The sequence below is a fragment of the Ammospiza nelsoni genome, chromosome 3, assembly GCF_027579445.1.
Source record: "Ammospiza nelsoni isolate bAmmNel1 chromosome 3, bAmmNel1.pri, whole genome shotgun sequence".
NCBI classification, from domain to species: Eukaryota; Metazoa; Chordata; class Aves; order Passeriformes; family Passerellidae; genus Ammospiza; species Ammospiza nelsoni.
Genome location: NC_080635.1, coordinates 83890665 through 83910217, shown reverse-complemented (window position 1 = coordinate 83910217; position 19553 = coordinate 83890665). Strand labels below are relative to the sequence as shown.

General features: G+C 36.6%; 1 protein-coding gene across 1 annotated transcript in view; it reads left to right on the top strand.

Annotated features, from left to right (window-relative positions):
* Positions 1-19553, top strand: part of SNTG2 (syntrophin gamma 2) — a 119077-nt gene that overhangs the window by 57945 nt on the left and 41579 nt on the right. The window contains exons 9-10 of the mRNA XM_059468749.1: positions 6087-6216; positions 13781-13819. Of these exons, the coding sequence (XP_059324732.1) occupies positions 6087-6216; positions 13781-13819 (169 nt within the window). The remainder of the gene's footprint in view (positions 1-6086; positions 6217-13780; positions 13820-19553) is intronic.

The following is a 19553-nucleotide window of genomic DNA, read 5'->3' as shown; positions in this document are numbered from 1 at the left end:
GAGTTTTCCAGTAGCTTTGCCCAAAAAAAAGGCATACTTTCAGCATACTCCTGTGTCATGAGATGGCCAAGATCACATGTATCTGTTTGATTCTAATTTGTTGTTCATGTGAAAAGAAAGGCAACTTGCCTCTGGCTTTTCATTTCACTTGACTTTTTATTGTATTTTTCACAGGAAGTCTTTAGACTGTGACTTAATGACACAAGAATATTTTTTTCATATATTTTTAATTCTGTTAACACCATATGCATTAACAGAAACAAGAGAGAATGGGATAGGTATTTTCCTTCCATATAAAGGAATGGCTAAAATATTGCACACTGGGCATGTGAAATATGTTTATCAATACCACAAAACAAAAGCAAAAAAAATTTCTTCTGAATATTTTAAAGGAAAGATAAGAAACATAGTAGATGTCATTCCTGTTCTCAATGGAAGATTAAACTTTGTATCAACTACTGAAATCAGCTTGAATTAGTGTATTTCACATTCTTGATATGGTTGGAGTCTGTCTGAAGGTATTTATATATGTAGCATGCTAATTAGTCTTTTTGATTAGTTAGAAATTCATCATTTTTTTATTCATTTGCCCTTATTATATAGCACTACTGCTTTTATTATTCTAGACTTCTCACTAATCCATCAATGTAATTTTTCTCTGTGAGAAGTAAGGCAATATAAATGTAGTGAGAATGCTATTGCTGTGAATAGTCTTAATTTCTTAATTGCTAGTTGGCAATAGAAGCATTTTTTGACTGTTGAGGATTGAATTGGTCAATAAATGTGATGTAAGCTTAACAGAGATATAATATCAGTAAGTTTTTCTCACCCAAAGGAATTTGTGGTTCATATTCTAGTTTGAGATGGTTTTCTTTTTTAAGATAGAAAACTAAAGATAGGTAGTCTTTTAGAAGTGAGGAATACAGATCATGCACTGTAGTCTTTCATTTTTGTTATGTAATTTTTATTTGGGGAAATGCAGATATTACTATTTTTAGTCCTTACAGCTGATACTGGTAGTAATGTATAATTATTTTATACAGTGTATTGGCAGAAGCTTTGAGTAAAGGTACAATACATATAACATCTTGAACATTATGAGTTGAGAGACTGAAGAAAAAATGCTTATTTCGAATATGGGAGACTGAAATAGTGAGTGGAATGAAAGTAATTCATGCCCAGTAGCTATGAGCCCATGTAACTGTGATGTCAATTACAAAACAACCTAATTAGATTTAGTGCTATTTTTATTTCTTGGTATTCTGACCATTGCAATTACTCCAAAGTATTGTGTGTTTTTAATTTTTTGTAATGTGTTCACTGGGTTCTAACAGATTTTTTCTGAAGAATGATATTTTCCATTTATCATTTCAGTAAGATAACAAAATTCCTTTAATTAGGTAAATAAATTGAAAAGTAAGAAATTGAATGAACCATTTTGAAAAAATCTTGAAATTAAGCACACTGAGTTACAAAACTAAATGAACTTTCTCACAGTTTTCTGACACATCAGTTAGAAAATATCTGTAGAAGTATATAGTATATATGTTTGCCTTACTTCAGTTATCTTACTTGGTTTCTATAACTGTAATGAAAATAAAAGTTACAATACTGGAATCAAAATTTTCCCCCGAAAACCACAAACATAAAATGCAATTAAGTTTATGTTTAATGTTTTGATATCTTCTGAGCTACACGGTTTCTGTTGATAGTGCAGTTATATGCTCACATTTAAGCATTTTGTAAGGTCCAAGGTTCTGTGACATTTACAATATAAAATCCCATTACTTCTAAAATGATATTTCAAAGAGATTAAGTAATTCACATCCTTCCTTTTGGAGAATTTCCACTCAGATATACCCATAGTCCTTAGAACTTCAGTCTAAGCAGATATTCTAGCAAGAGGGCCGTGTAGTATTATAAACAAGCCACAATAAAATGTTGTAACAAAAGCAATGAAAACTAGCTCAAACATAAAAAAAATTATACAAACAGGAGGAAGTACTGATTCAGGACTTGGGAAGATGCAAAGCTGATCAAATCCATCTGTCTGTATCAGCATGGTAGTAAAGATGAAAGAGTTGCAGTCAAGCCTACATCTAGATTTTTGTAGAAATATCTATATAATGAAATACCTATATAAGTCTAAGAGAGATGGCTTCACATGCTGCAGATACTAAAAAGTAAAAATATATGCTTTGCTGGATTTCTTAGCCTTCAGTAAAGTAAAAGTTCAGCTCTTCCCATTTCAGCTGGCACTGAAAATACTTTTTATCTTAGAAAAGTCTTTGGATTTAACACCTCTATAGCAGCAAACTGCTTGTATGGAAAAATTTCCTTACTAATATTAATTAGTAGTACTTGTTTGAATGTGTCAATGGAAAGAAGAAAACGTAAAGTCTTATCTGTTATTCTGACTGTCATGCTCACAAAGAGTGTTTATTTTATTACAAGAAATTAATACCATAAACAAACTCCAGAAGAGACCAGGAATGCAGATCTATTCATAATTTCACCATGAAAGTGAGATAGAAAGACACTGAGTATTGAAAATGGTGCCTCATGCTCCTTAGCAGAAATGCTTGAAGGAAACAAATTTACAGATAAGGAGAAAAATCTCAAAGTAAGAAATGTGATGGCAGTGCAACACAAATTTCTAGTATTTAGGAAATGCAAATATTAAGTTCTTGCTCTAGTTGCAGTAGTCAGTAGCATAACTTCAGTAACAGAAGATGTAGAAATTTCCTCTGTCTGTGTTTTAAAATCATCTTAGGGCCTCAGGGAAAAAAGAAATACAAACCAACAATGAAAATAAAAACCTACAGCAACTTCATAGCATCTTGAAACCTTTCAAACTTATTATTTGGTATTAAATGGAAAACTCCTCCTTGACAGCTAACAGGAGTAGGTGCTTTGTTGTGTCTTTTTTTTCTTTTCTCTGTTTTGAGGAAATGGCAGAGAGAAATGCATGTCACTTAAGCCTGTAGGATTTATTTTCTTGTGAATTCCAATGCCATCTTGGTGCTTGCTTTGATTGTTTCACTTAAAACAAAAGCCTTAGGATTTATTTTGTTAAGCTTTTGTTTTTAGTTTGGATATCTCTTTTTACTTGTAGCCTTCTGCACACTATGCTTTTTAGAACACAGTGTGGTACATGGAACAATATCAATATATTATGGGATCTTCAGAGAGAAACTTTTGTAACTGAAAGCAAGAAATAAAGTAAAGTTTGTAGTAAAGTTGATTAAGATTCAGGGCAAAATCACCGTGTTACTACCATGACTGGCATATATAAACTTTGAAAAGCACTGGCTGTTTTTTTGTCCAATGTCATTTACGCTGAACTGCTTTCTGCTAAAACCACCTTCCTGCCAAGCCAGCCCAGTGGGGACAGCAGTGCCCCAAAGGTCTCAGTCTCGTGTGCCAGGCAATGTGACCACCACTGGCTCATCAGAAGCCTTGAACCCTGGGAAAAGAATGTCCTGGTGTCCGTGTGCTGGAGCAAGGGAACGAGCTCTGCAGGCAGGGCCTGGGGACCTTGGCAGACTCCTCACTGAGCAGGAGCCAGCTGAGCACAGGTTCAGTGGTGAAGTCCCATATAAGGGGCTGTGTTAGCAATAACATAGTCAAGGGAAATGGTTGTTCTCATCTGTCCTCATCTACTTGCATTCCTGAGGCCACACCTGAGGTAGCTCCCTCTGTGTCCAATTTTGGTGTTCCTGTGGAAAAGATTTGTATTTTAAGAAAGTTAGTGAGGAGGCTGGACTAAGGGACTAGCAGGATTCCTCACACCCTATTTGATTCTGTGCAAATGTCATGTTAGTGAAGTGTTTGATCTCTAGATGAATATTGAATATTATTAACTGTCTGTAGTTGATCACTATATTTTAAAAAGGAGTTTTAGTGTAATCCACGCTATCACCAGCACCCTGTTTCAAATGGTAAAATATTCGGTGATTTTTATAATAAAAGTTGTTTTTTTAAATTTTGATTGCCTGTTTTGGTTGCCTCAATTGTTAACCGAGGAGTTCCCTTCTGTGATCTTTCATCAGCCACATAGGGAACTTTGTGCCACTGGAATAAGGCATTCAGGTCTTTGTGTGTCTGCAGAGGCTGAGTTAGTATCTAGACACCCTGTGGCTCCATGGAGAGCACATACTATTGCTTGGCTCTCTTAAATGCTCTGGACAGCCCTCTTGCAGTGTAAGGATCCTACCATCTTAGCTTTGATATTTGAATGGGATACCTAAGCTGGGCGTTGTGAAGGGCTTCTCCTCACAGCATTAAATTAAGTCTGTTTGCAGGCACCAGTTTGTATCAATGCATAAGGGCTGACAGATTCTCACTGTCTCAGTGGGATGTTGAGGAAATGATACCATAAGTCATTTTATTACAGCACTGTTGGGATCTATGTCAGAACCTTAGGTAAAAAGAACAATATGTTTGGGACGTGATTATTTTACTCAGTTTACTTGAAGGCAATAAAAGGGTTTTTTTAATCTTTTTTTTTTTCTTTCTGAAGAGGTGAAAGAGATTACTGGAATAAAAGTTACACAGAATTGTGCCACTGCCATAAAGTTTTAGTAGTTCCCATGATTATTCAATCATGAAAGAAAAATGGACAATTGGCTGATACATATCTAAGTCTTTAGGCCAAGCATGTTAATTTTTGCAAACAGCAGATATAATGCTTTACAGCTTCTTTAAAAGCAAAGCATCTCACATATATCTATTCAAATACATTGTTTTATTTATATTGTGTATAATGGGTAGTCCTTTTCTAGCAAGTATATAGAGTTCAGTATTCATGTTCACCATCAAACTCCCTACAAATGACAAAGGTTAGGTTAATAACTTTTTTCTCTAAGTCAGGAATGAATAACTGCACATAAACCACTACATGTCATTTAGAATGTTGACATATGTCATCAATTAAGCAGTAGAGGATTTTACCTTACATCAAAGATCCCCAGGAAGACTCAGCAACTTCACAGAGCAGTATTCTGATTCATTAGTTAGCTTTCTTCTAGGTTGGTACCAAAAATGGGGCAATATAGCATATAAGTATAAATATCTAATATACAAATGTAGAAGGTGGTGGTGATATTCTCCATACTATACACAAAACAAATGTATGCAAAATCATTGAGCTAATTATAATTGTCTTTCACAATAGTATGTAACTAAAATTTAACTCTCCTGGCAATCATAGGCATTTAAATAATCTGGTTGTCTTTCTGAAGTTTAGTTCTTGCAACTATTGTGTGTCACTTTTTTTAAATTTAGACCACTGTACTTTCATGGCACTAGTTAATGAGCTTTTGTGGTTCCTGTAGGAAAATTTTAAGAGTTAAAAAAGCATATCCCACCACCATTCAGGTGTAGGGAATTTCAAAGGTACATATGCAGTGCCTTACTTACTGCAGATAGTGAGGGAAGGAAAGCATTGGTATTTTCAGAATAAAGTTGCTGTAAATAAAAGTTGCATTAAAATTTAACAAAATGCAGTTACACATTAGCCTGTGCCAATGCTGTTTTGAGATGACTAGGGAAAATTTTTGAAGAAGCTTTTAAGAACGTTTTTCAAATTCCTATGGCATAAGAGTGCTTGAAGTAAGCATTGCTTTGAATACTACATAAAAAAAACGTTAGGAATCCAAGAAATGGAAGCTAAGGAAGACAGTGCTTTGAATCTTCATACATTCCCAGTAAATGAAGCCAAAGTGCAATAAATAAAATTGGCATTTTGGTTTTAAAAAACACTATTTTTGTCTTTAAAAAGGCCCAGTGCATATTTCCTGAATACAGTACCTTAAGTTCAATAATTATGAACATAATATATATACCCAGAGGAATTAAATGATCATCAGCACTTGTATATATTGGTACAGAGAAAATATTTCTTGTATCTGTTACTCTTGGTACTGCCCTATTATCCTTGGGTTTGTTGCCTTTCTATTGATTGGTAAATTAAACAGTCAAAAACTTGTCAAAAGGCATAAAAATCACTTGAACACTGATAAATATTGGGCAGTTTCAGAAAACTGACATATCTTCCTTTACGGATATATTTCTTCTTACTGCAGATCTAATGCATTTGAAGTGCTGGCACTCGATGGAGTTAGTACTGGGATACTTCAGTTTTATACAGCCCAGGAGAGTGCTGACTGGCTGAGAGCAATGTCTACTAACATCAGTGATTTGACACTTCAAAATGTATGTTACTTTCTGCATATTTTCTTGTTCATACTATTGTAAAGTTATTTCTAGTTTTCAAAAGGTAAAAAACAATTCACCTTTAAGTACAATATATAAAATGCTTGTGTATGGGGAGGAAAAAGAGAAAGGACAAAATAGGGAGAGCTGCCTGATCAAAAGTATCAAGAAGTTTTCAAGGCTTGCAGTGTTAGCATAGAACAGAAACCAGTAGAAAATCAGATTGCATTTATCATTTTAATGATTTTTAGGTCAAAATATGTATCAGTAGTGGTCATTTCACAGAGCTTTAGATGTGACCAAATATTTCATTTTCACATTTTTGTAGTTAAACCATGCTTGAAATTAGCATTTGTTGCTTTTTATTTTTTATTTTACCTTAATAAAGTAATGTTTAGCAGCTCTTTGTTAGATTTGTTTATTTTGAAACAAGCATGTGAAAATTCTGTAGCTAGTGAAGAATGATTTACTGAGACTTACTGGAGAGAGTAATTTTACATCTCTGAGTTGTCTAAGAGTTGATTTTTAAGGACACATTATTCCATCTCACTTCCTAGAAGTATAAAGATGCCTATACTATTTTAAGTTACTCCTGTAAATTAATAAGTAACAATTGTCTTTGCAAATGGAAGTATTAACTGGTCCCCAGAGAAACAGAAAATTACTATTTGGACAGCACATCTATTATTCCATCAAAGAGCAGCTAAAAAACATTGATAATTATGGAATTAATGATGAAGTTAAATAGGGAACTCAATAATGTACAATTTTGAAAGTATATTTGTCTTTAAAAAATGATAAAATTCAGTGATGAAAATGCAATAGCACAGCTGTCCCTGAAAAAATTGCCTGTGCAGGTTTTAATATTTTCTTTCTCTACATGTGCATAGTCTGTTAACTTCTTTCGTAAAATATGATTTAGTAGCCTGACTTTTATTTGTGCTTTGTACTCTAAATGAACTGTTGCTTAGGTCTCCAGATTACATTGTGAAGAATTTGTATTAAATTTCAACATAAATCTTTAAGTCTGTTGGTTAAAACAGACTTAAAATTTAATTTGTTTTCCTATTCTTCAAAAGCTACATGAATCACATTTGATCATAATAGTTCATTTATTCCATTAATTCTTTTAAAATATTCAATTGCTTAAACAATCTCCTTGTCAAAATCAGACATTTTTGCTTATGACGTGTTCTTTTCAAATACTATTTAGTGACTCAGATAATGTACATGGTATTATTATGTAATAATTCTAAGAAAGTGTATGGTAATATTTCTAGAGAAATTCCAATTCATAGTTACTAAGCCTTTTATTTTCTTTCTAGAGAAATTCACTGAATAAGAGCCATTCCAATGATATAAGTGAATAAGAATAAAAACAAATGCAGGCAGCTTTTGTTAGTCATAGGGTGCTAGTCAGTTTTTTCCAAAGGACTATGTGCAGTAATTATGTGTTCTGACACAGTATCTTCACTGTGCTGTGACCTGTCAGCAGCAATATTTTATTAAGAACTGAGGACTTTCTTAGTCTTCTCCACGATCTTTTTCTATTGAATTCTGTCAATAAAGTAGTCCATCTGATGTTCATATAACTGGCAGTTCCCAGGAAGGACCTGAGAAGCAACAGTCATGATGAAATCCATGTTTTGTGTTCTTAGTGAGTTACAAAGCAAACTCATATAAGTTCATATGAGAAGCATGTAAACTTTTTTGCTTGGACAGTGGCTTTCCAGGTTTTGTCAGGCGTGCAGCCTGTGGTAAAACTGGAAAGGTCAGGCCAGAGCATTTATTTAATTATTGATCATCAGAAGGGGAGATGAAGTAGTCAGTGAGAATCCCTTTTGTTGTCCCTCTGACACTGACATTGGGGAATGTATCTGTTATTCCTTCAGAGCTTCTTCCTGTCTCTGCACTTCTCCACTCCTGTAGAGTGTCTCCCCATTTGCCAGGACCAAAGATAATCACTACTCATTCAAAAATTATTTCAGAGAGCTCCTTATCTGGTTATGGATTATTTTCATGAGTACTTGCTTCTCCAAATAGTTAAACTATTGATTTCCTATTCTGTCCCACACCATCATCTCAGTATGGAAGTTAATTACTAGATACATGGTCACAATGGACTTCTTTTGCTAACACTGTTGGCATAATGTCAGCATCCTTACCTGAGCTACTATGAGGTTTTTAAGCAGTACTTACCATTATTCATGTTTTACTTCCACACAGTTTTACATTTTGTTTTGTTGGTACTGGTTTAATGACTTTAGCTACTTTTCTCATACCTTAGTCATTCTTACTTAAACTGTGCCTATTTGTGTTACACTTATCTACACTTTTTACCCTACATATTTGCATGACATTTTAAATAATTTCTTTTAGAATTTTAGTTCTTAAAGAGCTCTTAATAGGGATTTTTTTGTACAGTGCACCCAATCTTTCCTGTATCACTTTACCCTAATATACTTTATTTTTTTTTATTTTACCCTAATAAAGTAGTTCAGCAGCTCTTTGTCAGATCTCCTGCTGATGCCAGGAGACAGTCCTAGTGTAGGTAGTGCAAAAATAGCTCTGCCACAATGTGACACTCCTGCTAATGTCAGACTACTCTTTTGAAGTACTACTGAAACATCTAAGTTCTATACAAAGGCAAGCTCTCTGGGGATCAAGTGTATAGGAGGAGTCATCTTTCAACAGTGGAGATGTGAGAACTTGTCACTGCATAGGAGTGCTGTCCCTGTACGTATTTAAAGAGTGTTACTTGGCAGATGAGAAATAATGATTCTGGTACCAGCCTGGACTTAATTCTTAGATGACAGAGGAGCACAGAGAATGCTGCCATGTGGAGAAAAGCCTAAGAGTATCTTTTCAGCCCTCATTGCTGATACATGCTTTGTATGTTTAGCTCAGAAAATCTAGTTACAGTCAGCTTTACAAGCAACATGCATTTCTGAGGACCCTTGCCCCAAATTATTCATTTCTCTGTACATATTCTGTTTTTTCACATACTTTTCTACCAGCATGAAACTACTCTATCATCATCCTTTGTGATTCAATCCTCATTTTCAATATTCTCAAAGCTTTTTGCATTTATCCTTGGCAGAAATAAATGCAGGTGAATCAGCACCTGAGATTTATTTCTTCATACACCTCTTTTCTTGCAGAAGGAGGTGCAGTTGAAAATACTGGGGGAAGAGGAGTAACAGAAACTGGCAGTGAATCTTCCATGATTGGATAAGAAGCACAGGAAATAAATTATTCTGCCTGTGCTTCTCGCTGCTCCTGTTCTTAATTTCTTCAGCTGAAGGGTTCTTTGTAGGCTGAAGTGACAGTGCTATAATGGCTATGACTTTCTAGGAGAAAGGTCTTTAGGATAATTTATATATTTCTCTCTCTGTTTTTCACCATTCAGATTGACAGCAGGTTTTCTCATGGATCTTAATTATTGTGAAATATAGCACTGAGCATAATTTCAGTCTTAATCAGTAGAAGCACCTAAATGTAATGCTGTCAGTTCATTTACATTGTAGAGATTTGTTTCTTATATATAAAACTTTCTCAAGGTTTTGTGGTTTTTTCACAGTAAATTTTAATGGTGTTATTGTTTAAAAAAAATTGTAAATAAATGAGTAGGTCATAAGCAGGTAAGAGAACAAGTTATGATGCTCTTGTTCCACTTTAAACATTATTTATGATTTCTATAAATCATTTCAGCAGTTTCATTGGAGGATGGTAGAAACTTAAAATTTGATATTAAAGTGGAGTTATTAATCCAGATCACATTGATACCCATGACATCTTTTTTAATTGTATATGTTATAGTCTGTAAACCTTCTCTTTTATTTCTTCATGTAAACACGTATCTGGGGATATTTTGTGTTGCAGTTGTGTGAAATGTCTGTTGTAATAGGGAGAGACTTATGAAATATGAGCTCTAAAGATACATTAACAAAAAAGAAAGAAAATTGAGGAGGTTTTGCTTTCTTTACACAGCAGATTTGGGGTACATGTAGATGGAAACAAAATCCTTGTGTGTAGGAAGCAGTATACAAATTCGACTGCCTCAATGATTATACAAATGGTTCTATTCCCAGGGTGAGAATGCATAATATTTCTTCACTGATGCTTTTTTCTTGTTTTAAATGCAAAATTTCCAGTTGAAAGTACCACAGTTCAAACTGTAGAGGTTGTAAAGGGTAGTCAGTAGGGATAGGACCCACATCCCCTAAACTTGGTCAAGCAATAAGCAGTCACATAGGATACTAATACAGCCAGGAAAAAATAGGTGCCTGTGAAGATCTTTCACTGTTTTCCTGAAAGAGGATAAAGGTATATTATATGTGAAGTAAATCCCAGCCTGGGAGGCATTTAGATTTAGGTAAATGATTCTGAATAATTTTAGGTCCTTCCCTGTATGTATCCATTTAGAACAGAGTGTAGGAATTACAATTTGCTTAATAGTTCCTTTTCCAAGTAGCCTGCAGTCTTTGCAGACCCGGGTTTTTTGTTTTAGTTCCCCTGCTGTGTCCAGCTCACATTTCTATACTGCAGTGCTAGCAAGGTAAATGTGTCCCATTTGTATTCCTGCCTGTCTGCACCAGCTGTGGAGACATGTGAAGGGCACACGTGGTGCTGGGTGAAGTGAAGAGTTCTTACTTCTCAGCCCTGTGACACTGGGATGTAATATGATATAGAAGCAGATCTTTTTCCTCTCCCCACAGCAACATCAGGGCTGCAGCCATCCTGCTTAGAATAGGGAATGAGTTGCCTGTGCAGTGAAAAACTGTGGAGTCCAAACATTCTTCCCTATTATCCTTTCCAATGGGAAGCTGAGCTGGTTATTAGGGTGCTCTTCAAAATATTCTACCTGCTTGGTGCAGAAAACCTTCATAGTCAGTCTGACACACTTTTTTCCAAGCACATCTGAACCCATTTACTTGCACTGGTTTGTGCTATAGTAATATTATTATTGAGTATGGCTTTGAGACACCTGAAAGGAAATTATATTTCCTGTGTGTCTAACATGGTTTTTCTGTAGTTAATTTGTGTTTGTATTTGTGTCTGAGGCACAGGAGAAAGGTTGGTCCTGACTATGGGCAGGGTGTATCAGCATTTCTACTGACATTGAAATATTCCAGGTGACTTTTCATTATGTCCTGCACAGCTCTTCTATCAGGATTAAGCCCACCACCAAATCAGACTGGTGACTGCTTCCTTCTGCAACACTGGCCATTTCACCAATTTGTTTAAACCAAGTTAGAGAGTGAGGTTCTTGAGTTCCAGCTGGTTTGTTACTGATGGGGCCCCATGGGGGACTCTTCTCCCAGCCAGTGCTCCAGACCAGCTCCAGAACAGTGCAGCCCTGCAGTTGTGCCAGGCTGAGGAAGGCACACCTGGTGCATGATCTGCCAGGAGCCTTGCTGGGGCCCCTCTGTCCGGTTAGCAGCCAAATTCCAGTTCCATCCTCCTGGTTGCTCCCTGCCTGTGCTAAGCAGGGGGTGCCAGCCCTGCAGCCTGTGACCCACTGCTGTTGTGGTGGGCCCTGCTCCTCCTCTAGGGTGGCCAGGAGCTGTTAGGGCCACTTCAAGAGCCTGGCAGGATCTCCCAACACACAGCCCAAAGTGACAGCCAGGCCTGGCAGATGACCCCGGCTCCCAGCAGCTTGGCCACCTCTACCTCAGACCCTCAGTCACCCCCAGCTGTCTGACCCACCAGCACATCTGCACCATTTAACTGCACACTTCAATTCCAAAGGGCTGCAAAAGTGAGTGTGTGAGGGAGAAGAAACCCTGATGGCCCATGATGGGTTAGGACTGACTAGAGACCTCCTGCAGCCCTGAGCATTGCTATCACCCTCTGTCCATACCGTCAAGACTCCTGTTGTCATCCTACCCCTCCACATTGCCTTTTTTCCTAAGGTCATTTAGTTTATGATCATAGATACTTCACTCTGTGGAGGACAATGATTTGTTATTGTCCTCTGTTAGTTGCAAGAGAGTGTGTGTGTGTGTGTGTGTGTGTGTGTGTTTGTGTGTATAAACCCTGACACATCCTGAGGCCTGTGTCATTACCATGACACAAAGTCTGTTGGCCCATACAAGTGTACTGAGCCTGGCTGGGATGGGGGGAGCTCTCTTTGTATCAGCAGGTGCTGTGTTTTGTATTTGTGGCTAGAACAGCATTAATAACACACCAGTGTTTTGATTGGTGCTGAACAGTGCTTGCATGGAATGAAGGCTTTGACTTTTTCTCTCTGACTCACGCCACCCACCTCAGCAGAGGATGGAACAAGGAATTAGGATGGGGCATGGATGGGTTAGCTGAATGAAAGTGGGCAAAGAGATATTCCACACCATTGTGCTCAGCAATTGAAATGACATCATGGGGAAAAGAGGTGTGGGTTTATCTTCCAAGGTGGCTGTTGCTTGAAGCTTGCTTCTGGGAGGCAGAGAGTGATTGCATTCACATCACTTGAATTTTTCTTGTTTCTTTCACTTAAGCTCTGTTCATCTTGACTCAGAAGTTTTCTTACTTTTGCTTTTCCTATTCTCTCACCCTTCCTGCTGGGAGGGAGGAGGGAGTGAGCAGCTATGTGGGTGCTCAGCTATGTGGGTGCTCAGCTACAGGCCAGAGCCAACCCACCACAGCAGTCAATGGCATCACCATATGATCATGAGTTACATCCACAGGTTTGATCTTAAAAATCTGGTGTACCCAACATACAAACAATAGCCCTGGAATTCTTCTGTTCATTTCCTATGGCTATTGGAGTTTTCCCTGTTCACAGGTGTAGGGTTTTGGTCTTCCATCACAAACTTTTCATTTCTAATAAAACAAGCTTTTTGACAACAAGGTCCTTTGGAAGTACTAATCAACTCTAGGACAGTTTTCAGCTTCCTCCTAGAATGTAGGGAAGCCTGGTTTTACACTCCAATATATTTCTTTTTAAATTCTTATCTACACTTAATAAAATTGCACTTTAAAAAATGTTACATTTAAGGAAGTATTTGTGTACTATATATTTCAGTATTTGTCCACCACTCATATGTGCAAACTATGACTGCCAGAGAAAAATCAAAATGATCAAAACTCTTCATTACCTAAACAAAGAGAAAAAACTTTGTCTTGAAGAGTAAACTGACAGGAAAGCCCATGCAATTTTCATTTCATCTGTAAATACATCTTACACTTTATGGTCCAAGGACTTAATTGCAGACATCATTTAAGAATCTGCATAAGCAATTGTTTAATTGAGATCTAAGTGAGATGTCCACAGTACAATATAGTATTTTCACTCAGACTGGCAAAGTTAAATTCATAAAGGCAAATCTTTTTGAGGTATTTAAGGAAAACTGATTAAAAGCTTTTGTCTTTCAAGTCCTTGGTTTTGCAAATTTGCTATAATAATAAAAATCTACTATTTAAGCACTGACTGATAAAATTTCTTACAAATATAATTTGGAAGTATTAATATAGTATTCAATAACTAAGTCAATCTATGCTAATTCCATCACAGAAACTCTTCAGCATACCAATAACTGTGTGTTCTTCCCTCTCTCTTTCATAGATGAAAATGGCAAATAAATGCTGTTCTCCCTCTGACCAGGTAAGATTTCCATTATATTATCCATTTTTTAAAATTTTTTGTGATTACATAGTTGGAAGATTTGTAGAGCTTGCATGCACATGTAGTCAGTTTTAAAACTGCCTAGTGGATGGACTGCAAGATCAGTGATGGGAGAGCAAAGTCCCTCCCACTGTAGGATCAGATTGTGACCACTTCAGGAACCTGAACATGCTTAAGTCTATGGGACTTGATGAGATGCATGCCAGAATCCTAAGAAAATTGGCTGATGTAGTTGCCAAGCCACTCTCCATGTTTGCAAAGTCATAGAAGTCAGGTGAAGTCCCTGGTGAGAAGTAGAGAGGAAACATTGCACCCACTTTTAAAACTTATAGAAAAGAGGAGCCCAGGAACTACTGACCTGCCAGCCTCATCCATGTTCCTGGGAAGATCAAGGAAGAGATCCTCCTAGAAGCTATGATAAGGCCCTTGAAGGGCAGGGAGGACCTGGGGAGCAGAAAGCCAACTGTGTCCTGGGCTGCATCAAAAGTAGAGTCAGCAGGTCAGGGCAGGTGATTCTGCCCCTCTGCTCTGCTCTGGTGAGACCCCTCTACCTCTGCATCCAGCCCTGGGGCTCCCAAAATAAGAAGGGCATGGACCAGCTCTAACAGACCCAGAGGAAGGGCACAAAGATAATCAGAGGGATGGAAAATCACTCCTGTGAGGAGAGACTGGGGAAGCTGGGGCTGTTCAGCCTGGAGAAGGGAAGGCTCCAGTGTGACTTTATTGAATCCTTTCAGTATCTAAAGGGGGCCTATAAGAATGACTGGGACAAACTTTTAGCAGAACATATTGTAATAGGACAAGAGGTACTAATTTTAAACTTAAAGAGTGTTGATTTAGTTTAGCCATAAAAAAAAGAAGTTTTTCTTACATTAAGGGCAGTAAACACTGGCAAAAGTTGCCCAGAGAGGTGATGCACACCCCATCTATGGAAACATTCAAGGTCAAATTAGTGGAGCTCTGAGCCATCTGATCTATTTGAAGATGTGCCAGCTTTTTGCAGTGGGGTTGACCTCCATTACATTTAAAGCTCCCTTCCAACCAAACTGTTCTATAATTCTGTGATTTAATTGCTCTCTTTGTCATGACTTTTAATTATTAATTAAACCAATATGAAAACCAGGTGATTATGAATGCCCGGGGAAAAGGTATTGGATTTGGATATCTTTTATTGGATTAACTATCTACTGCAAGTGCTTTAGTAACTATTCAAAGTTTTTTCCTTATCAGTTTGGATACACATAATGAGTTCAGTTAAAAAAAAGAAGACATACTCTCCCTCAATTTTCAAAAAATTTTGGAGACAGTTATACAACTATATACATATCACTAGATACATAATTTGATTTCCTAAATTAATTGCCTAGTCTCCATAAACTGCCTAAATAATCAGTGCAGAAACCTATTCTGTTCCAGAGAACTGTGCAAGTGTGAAACTTGGTATCAGCGCTTTAAATCATCCTTTGGAGGAGTCACTTTTGCTAATCTTGACTTGCCTCAGCCTACCATCTAAAGTTAGGCAGTACAAATCTATTTCACTTTTTCCATTCTGAGTATGAAAAGAAGGACAATTAGGACCTTAATTTCAGAAGTTGAAAATTTCAGGTACAACTGAGAGCAACAAACATTGGATTGTTCTCTGCCAAAAAGTGAGGAAAAAAAGTTTATAATGAATTTGGGCAGATCAAGTAAACAAAACTAGAAAACATAAAAATATTAAAAGAACAATTGTGATCAACTCAGACTTTACATATCCTGTTAAAATTTGCTTTAAAAGCAATCAAAATGTGACTTCTCAGATACATATATCACAAAGGCATCATATAAAATTTGGCAATGATAACTGAAAGCAGAAGAGAACCTTTTCTGACCTAGATTAATGGAGCCTATTAGTGTCAGTTACATAATGTTTGTACAGACCCAAATAGCTCTTATTAAGGCAATTGGTTTAAAATTTAGAGGAAAGATAACCTTAAGAGATTGAAGGTCACTTGAAGACCTGCCTTGAAGTAAAATTTTTGATAGCTGCAAATTTATCTTTCCTTTTGAGCGTGGACATTCCTGAAGAATTAAACAGGTCCTTAGAGTTTCATTACTGTGTTGCCTGTGGTGAGTTTTCTTCATTGCTTTTAGAGTCCAACTTAATCTTTCACAAAGGGTGAAGGTTAGATGTGGATAGATTCATTCAGATTCTGGTTTTCATAGGCCATTAAAAAACTAGGATTCAAGGTTATCAAGAATGTAAAAAATTACTTTGTTAAACCTGGCTTTCTTCTTTGTCTCTTATATTGCCTCTGATTTTTTTTTTTTTTTTTTGCAAACTGAATCTCCAGAACATAATGAATTCTGTACACATTTAAATAAAGAAAAAGGGAAAGGACGAAGATATTGGTTCTTGGGTCTAAACCAGCTTTATTTATGGGTGTCTTTGCCAAAAGATGTCAAACAAATATGGTGATTCTTAGCCTGTGAAGGGCCATAATTTAGACTTTGATGATGCTTGTGGATCCCTTCCAGCTCAGAATATTCTGACTCTCTGATTCTATGACTTTGCTGTGTGTCTATGACCCAAAGTTAGAGGTATTAGGCAAGGTAGTAGAAGCTGTAGTTATTATTGATATGTTTATATTGTTAAACATATCAATTTATATTGACAGTACCAGGTTATGAAGTTAATTGGTCTGGCTACTTCCACACTTTTAAATTCCTTTTCCCCTCCAAAGTAGGGTGTTTGCATTTAAACTGCCTATTGGAAATTATTTCCACCAAAGCTAAAATCCCAGACTATTTGTGGAAATTGTTTGGCGAGTTCTAATTATACTAGGACATGTCATGATAGTTACTCCAAGTCAAGGACTACAAGGTTTTAAGAAATATTCAAGGTTTACACAAATTTGAAAGGCATTTAATAAGTAGCTCTGCTGAAGCTCTGGTTCTTTTTGTAACCTGTGTTAATGATGAAACACACAGCATCTAAACATCATAACTTTTTCATTTTGCTTGATATTGTTTATTATAATACTCTAGAGATTTGAAAGCACTTGATTCTTTGTTAAATTTGGGACTCAATTTTCAAAAATACATGCTGCTGGATTGCTTTTTAATTTTTGTGAAAGTAAATTAGCCAATTCTCTCTCTGTACAGATAAAAATACTTGCAATGTTTTTTGGTTTGTTTTCTGGATAGTTTTTATGTTTTAAAGACCTAAACTTTTATCGTTATTATTTCAGGGGATTTGTGTCTGCCAAGTGTCATATCTAAACATTAGGAAAGGGCAAACATTATGGTTGCTAATGGAATAAAGAAGGAGAAATTGGAAAATTAGGTACTACTCAATTTGACTTCAATCCCTCTAAAGAAATTTGAAATAAATAAACAAAATACCTGTGTGGAGCACAAAGATGATAAATGACTGCTCTGAAGGATTTTTCAATAACAAATCATGACAACCAATCTAATTTTCTCTTGTGAACATGTAAATCCTGTGGATGTGTGACAGGAGGTTGCTGCAACATATCTTGATTCCAGCAAGGTTTTTGACAACTTCTGACATTAAAATATTTTAAACAAGTATTATATGGATTTTGTTGTACAGATTTTGTTGGATAATCCAATATTAGGTATAGATGGTTCACTTTCCAAACTGACATATTGACTAGAAGTGCTGAAGAGGTGACCCAGATCCAGTTCCCTTGAATACTGCCTTTATGGTGCATTAGCAAAAGTAAGCCTACTAATTTTGCAGACATTAAGCTTTAAAACACCATGTTAAACATATGAATGATCTTGCCTTATTGAAGAGTGAGTCTGAAAACCAGGATTGAAGCCAATTAGTACATGGCATATATACAAGAACAATTAAGTATATGTAAAACACTGGGAAAAAACTGAAGAGGTTGTTGCTGCAAAAGGCTTGATGGTTTTCTGGATGAGATAAATTCTTTTAGAAAAGTTTGGTTCATCCCCCATTGTTTTACTAGAACTCAGAGATGACCCTATCTGCACAAGCCAGTCAGATAGAGATAATATGAAAAACGGGTTCATATTTAAGACTTACCACTATGGTTTATTATTACAGTTTATTATTACGTCTGTATGCTGTAATCAGGTACAGGGTTGACCAACAGACACCCCAAAAATTTGCATTCCTCTGGTATATGTAATATTCCTTTCCCCCTGCCCTTTTTCTCCTTGCAAATAAGGAATTCACCCACAATTTACTGCTTCTCCATTGGCCCTTATTTTTTCTGAATTTTACGTGCTCATTTGGCTATTTCAGCCTTAATCTGTGATAGCACCACAGCTGTCTGCAAATCAGTCCCCTTTTTCATTATCTTTTAGCATTCTTCATCCATTATTCACTTTCTTTTAGTGTATTTCACCTTCTGGTTTGCCCCCTTATTGATGTTTACCCCCTTGTTGGCTTCAGCTTTCAGCCAACTCCTCCCTTCACACTGTGAGCGATGTCCAGCAGTTTCTCACACTGTTACCTGTCTGTTTAACTTCAGACCATGCTGGCTGCTCACCTGCATGCCAGAACAACCATGGTGGCTTTTGAGAAAGGCAGGCACTGTGGGCTGTACCTAAGCCAGCTACTGCAGAGCATGTGAAGCCTTCCTGTTGCTGTAAGGCCTTGGCCAGAATACTGCCTCTGATTTTGTGCACTGTGTTTCTGAAAAGGCATTGACCAGAGGTTTTCTGTGGCCTCTGTGGACAGGTTGAGAAAAATACAGAGGTATGAAAGAAATATTCAACAATGATAACTTTTTGCTCAGAGAATAACATGTGAAAAGCAGCGAAGAATGATGGCTACACCAGCTACATATCCTTGTTCGTCTATTTTTGCGCCATTTGTGAACTAAGTTTTTTAATTCTTCCACCTTAAGGTGAAAACCATTTGAGTCTTTAGTGGAAAGGGCAGTAATTATGATTACAGTGAGGCTGATTCATGCTGGACATGAGAAATAAAGTGCTAGAATAGATTACTGAGAGAAAATAGGCAGCCTCCACTATAGGAGAGGTCCTGAGAACATTAAGGAAGCATTTTTTAGAAACAAAATACATATCAGGGCTACTGCATTTTTGAGAGGGTAGGATAATTAGTTTCTCAGAAATAAGTTTCTCTTTTCTACTCTGTGTTGTATAATTATAAAATCATAGTTCTAAATAAGAAGCTTTTCAAATATGAAGGGTTTTCTCATTGTTCCTCAGAGCCAAACTGCTGCTGCAGTTGTGCCATGGACATGTTTGCCTGACTTCATCCTGCAGCATGCAAGAAGCCCTGCACCTACTCTTGAAATACCATTTTTTCTTCCACTTCTCTTTCTATTTTTTTTTCTCAAAAAAGAGAAAAATGTTTCTAAAAATATAACATACAGGAATAAAATTACTTTATCCTTATGGTTAGTCTGGGAAAGTTAGGTTCTTGAAGACTATAATTTTACAACTTACACCTGTAGAAAGGGAGCAGGACTAAATTCCTTTAAGCATAAAGAGACCACATAGAGATAGAATTGAGATCTTCTTTGATTTTTTGACTTAATTTATGTGGGAGGGCAGCTTTTATTTCCTAATGAAATTGCCTTGATTAGCTTCAGAGACTTTTTCTGGCACTTCAGATTCACAACTGAAAAAACTTTAACAGAACAAGAATCACTTAAAAACACTGAGCTTTTTAACCCCTGGTCAGCTGATATGCAGTGCTGTGAGGTAT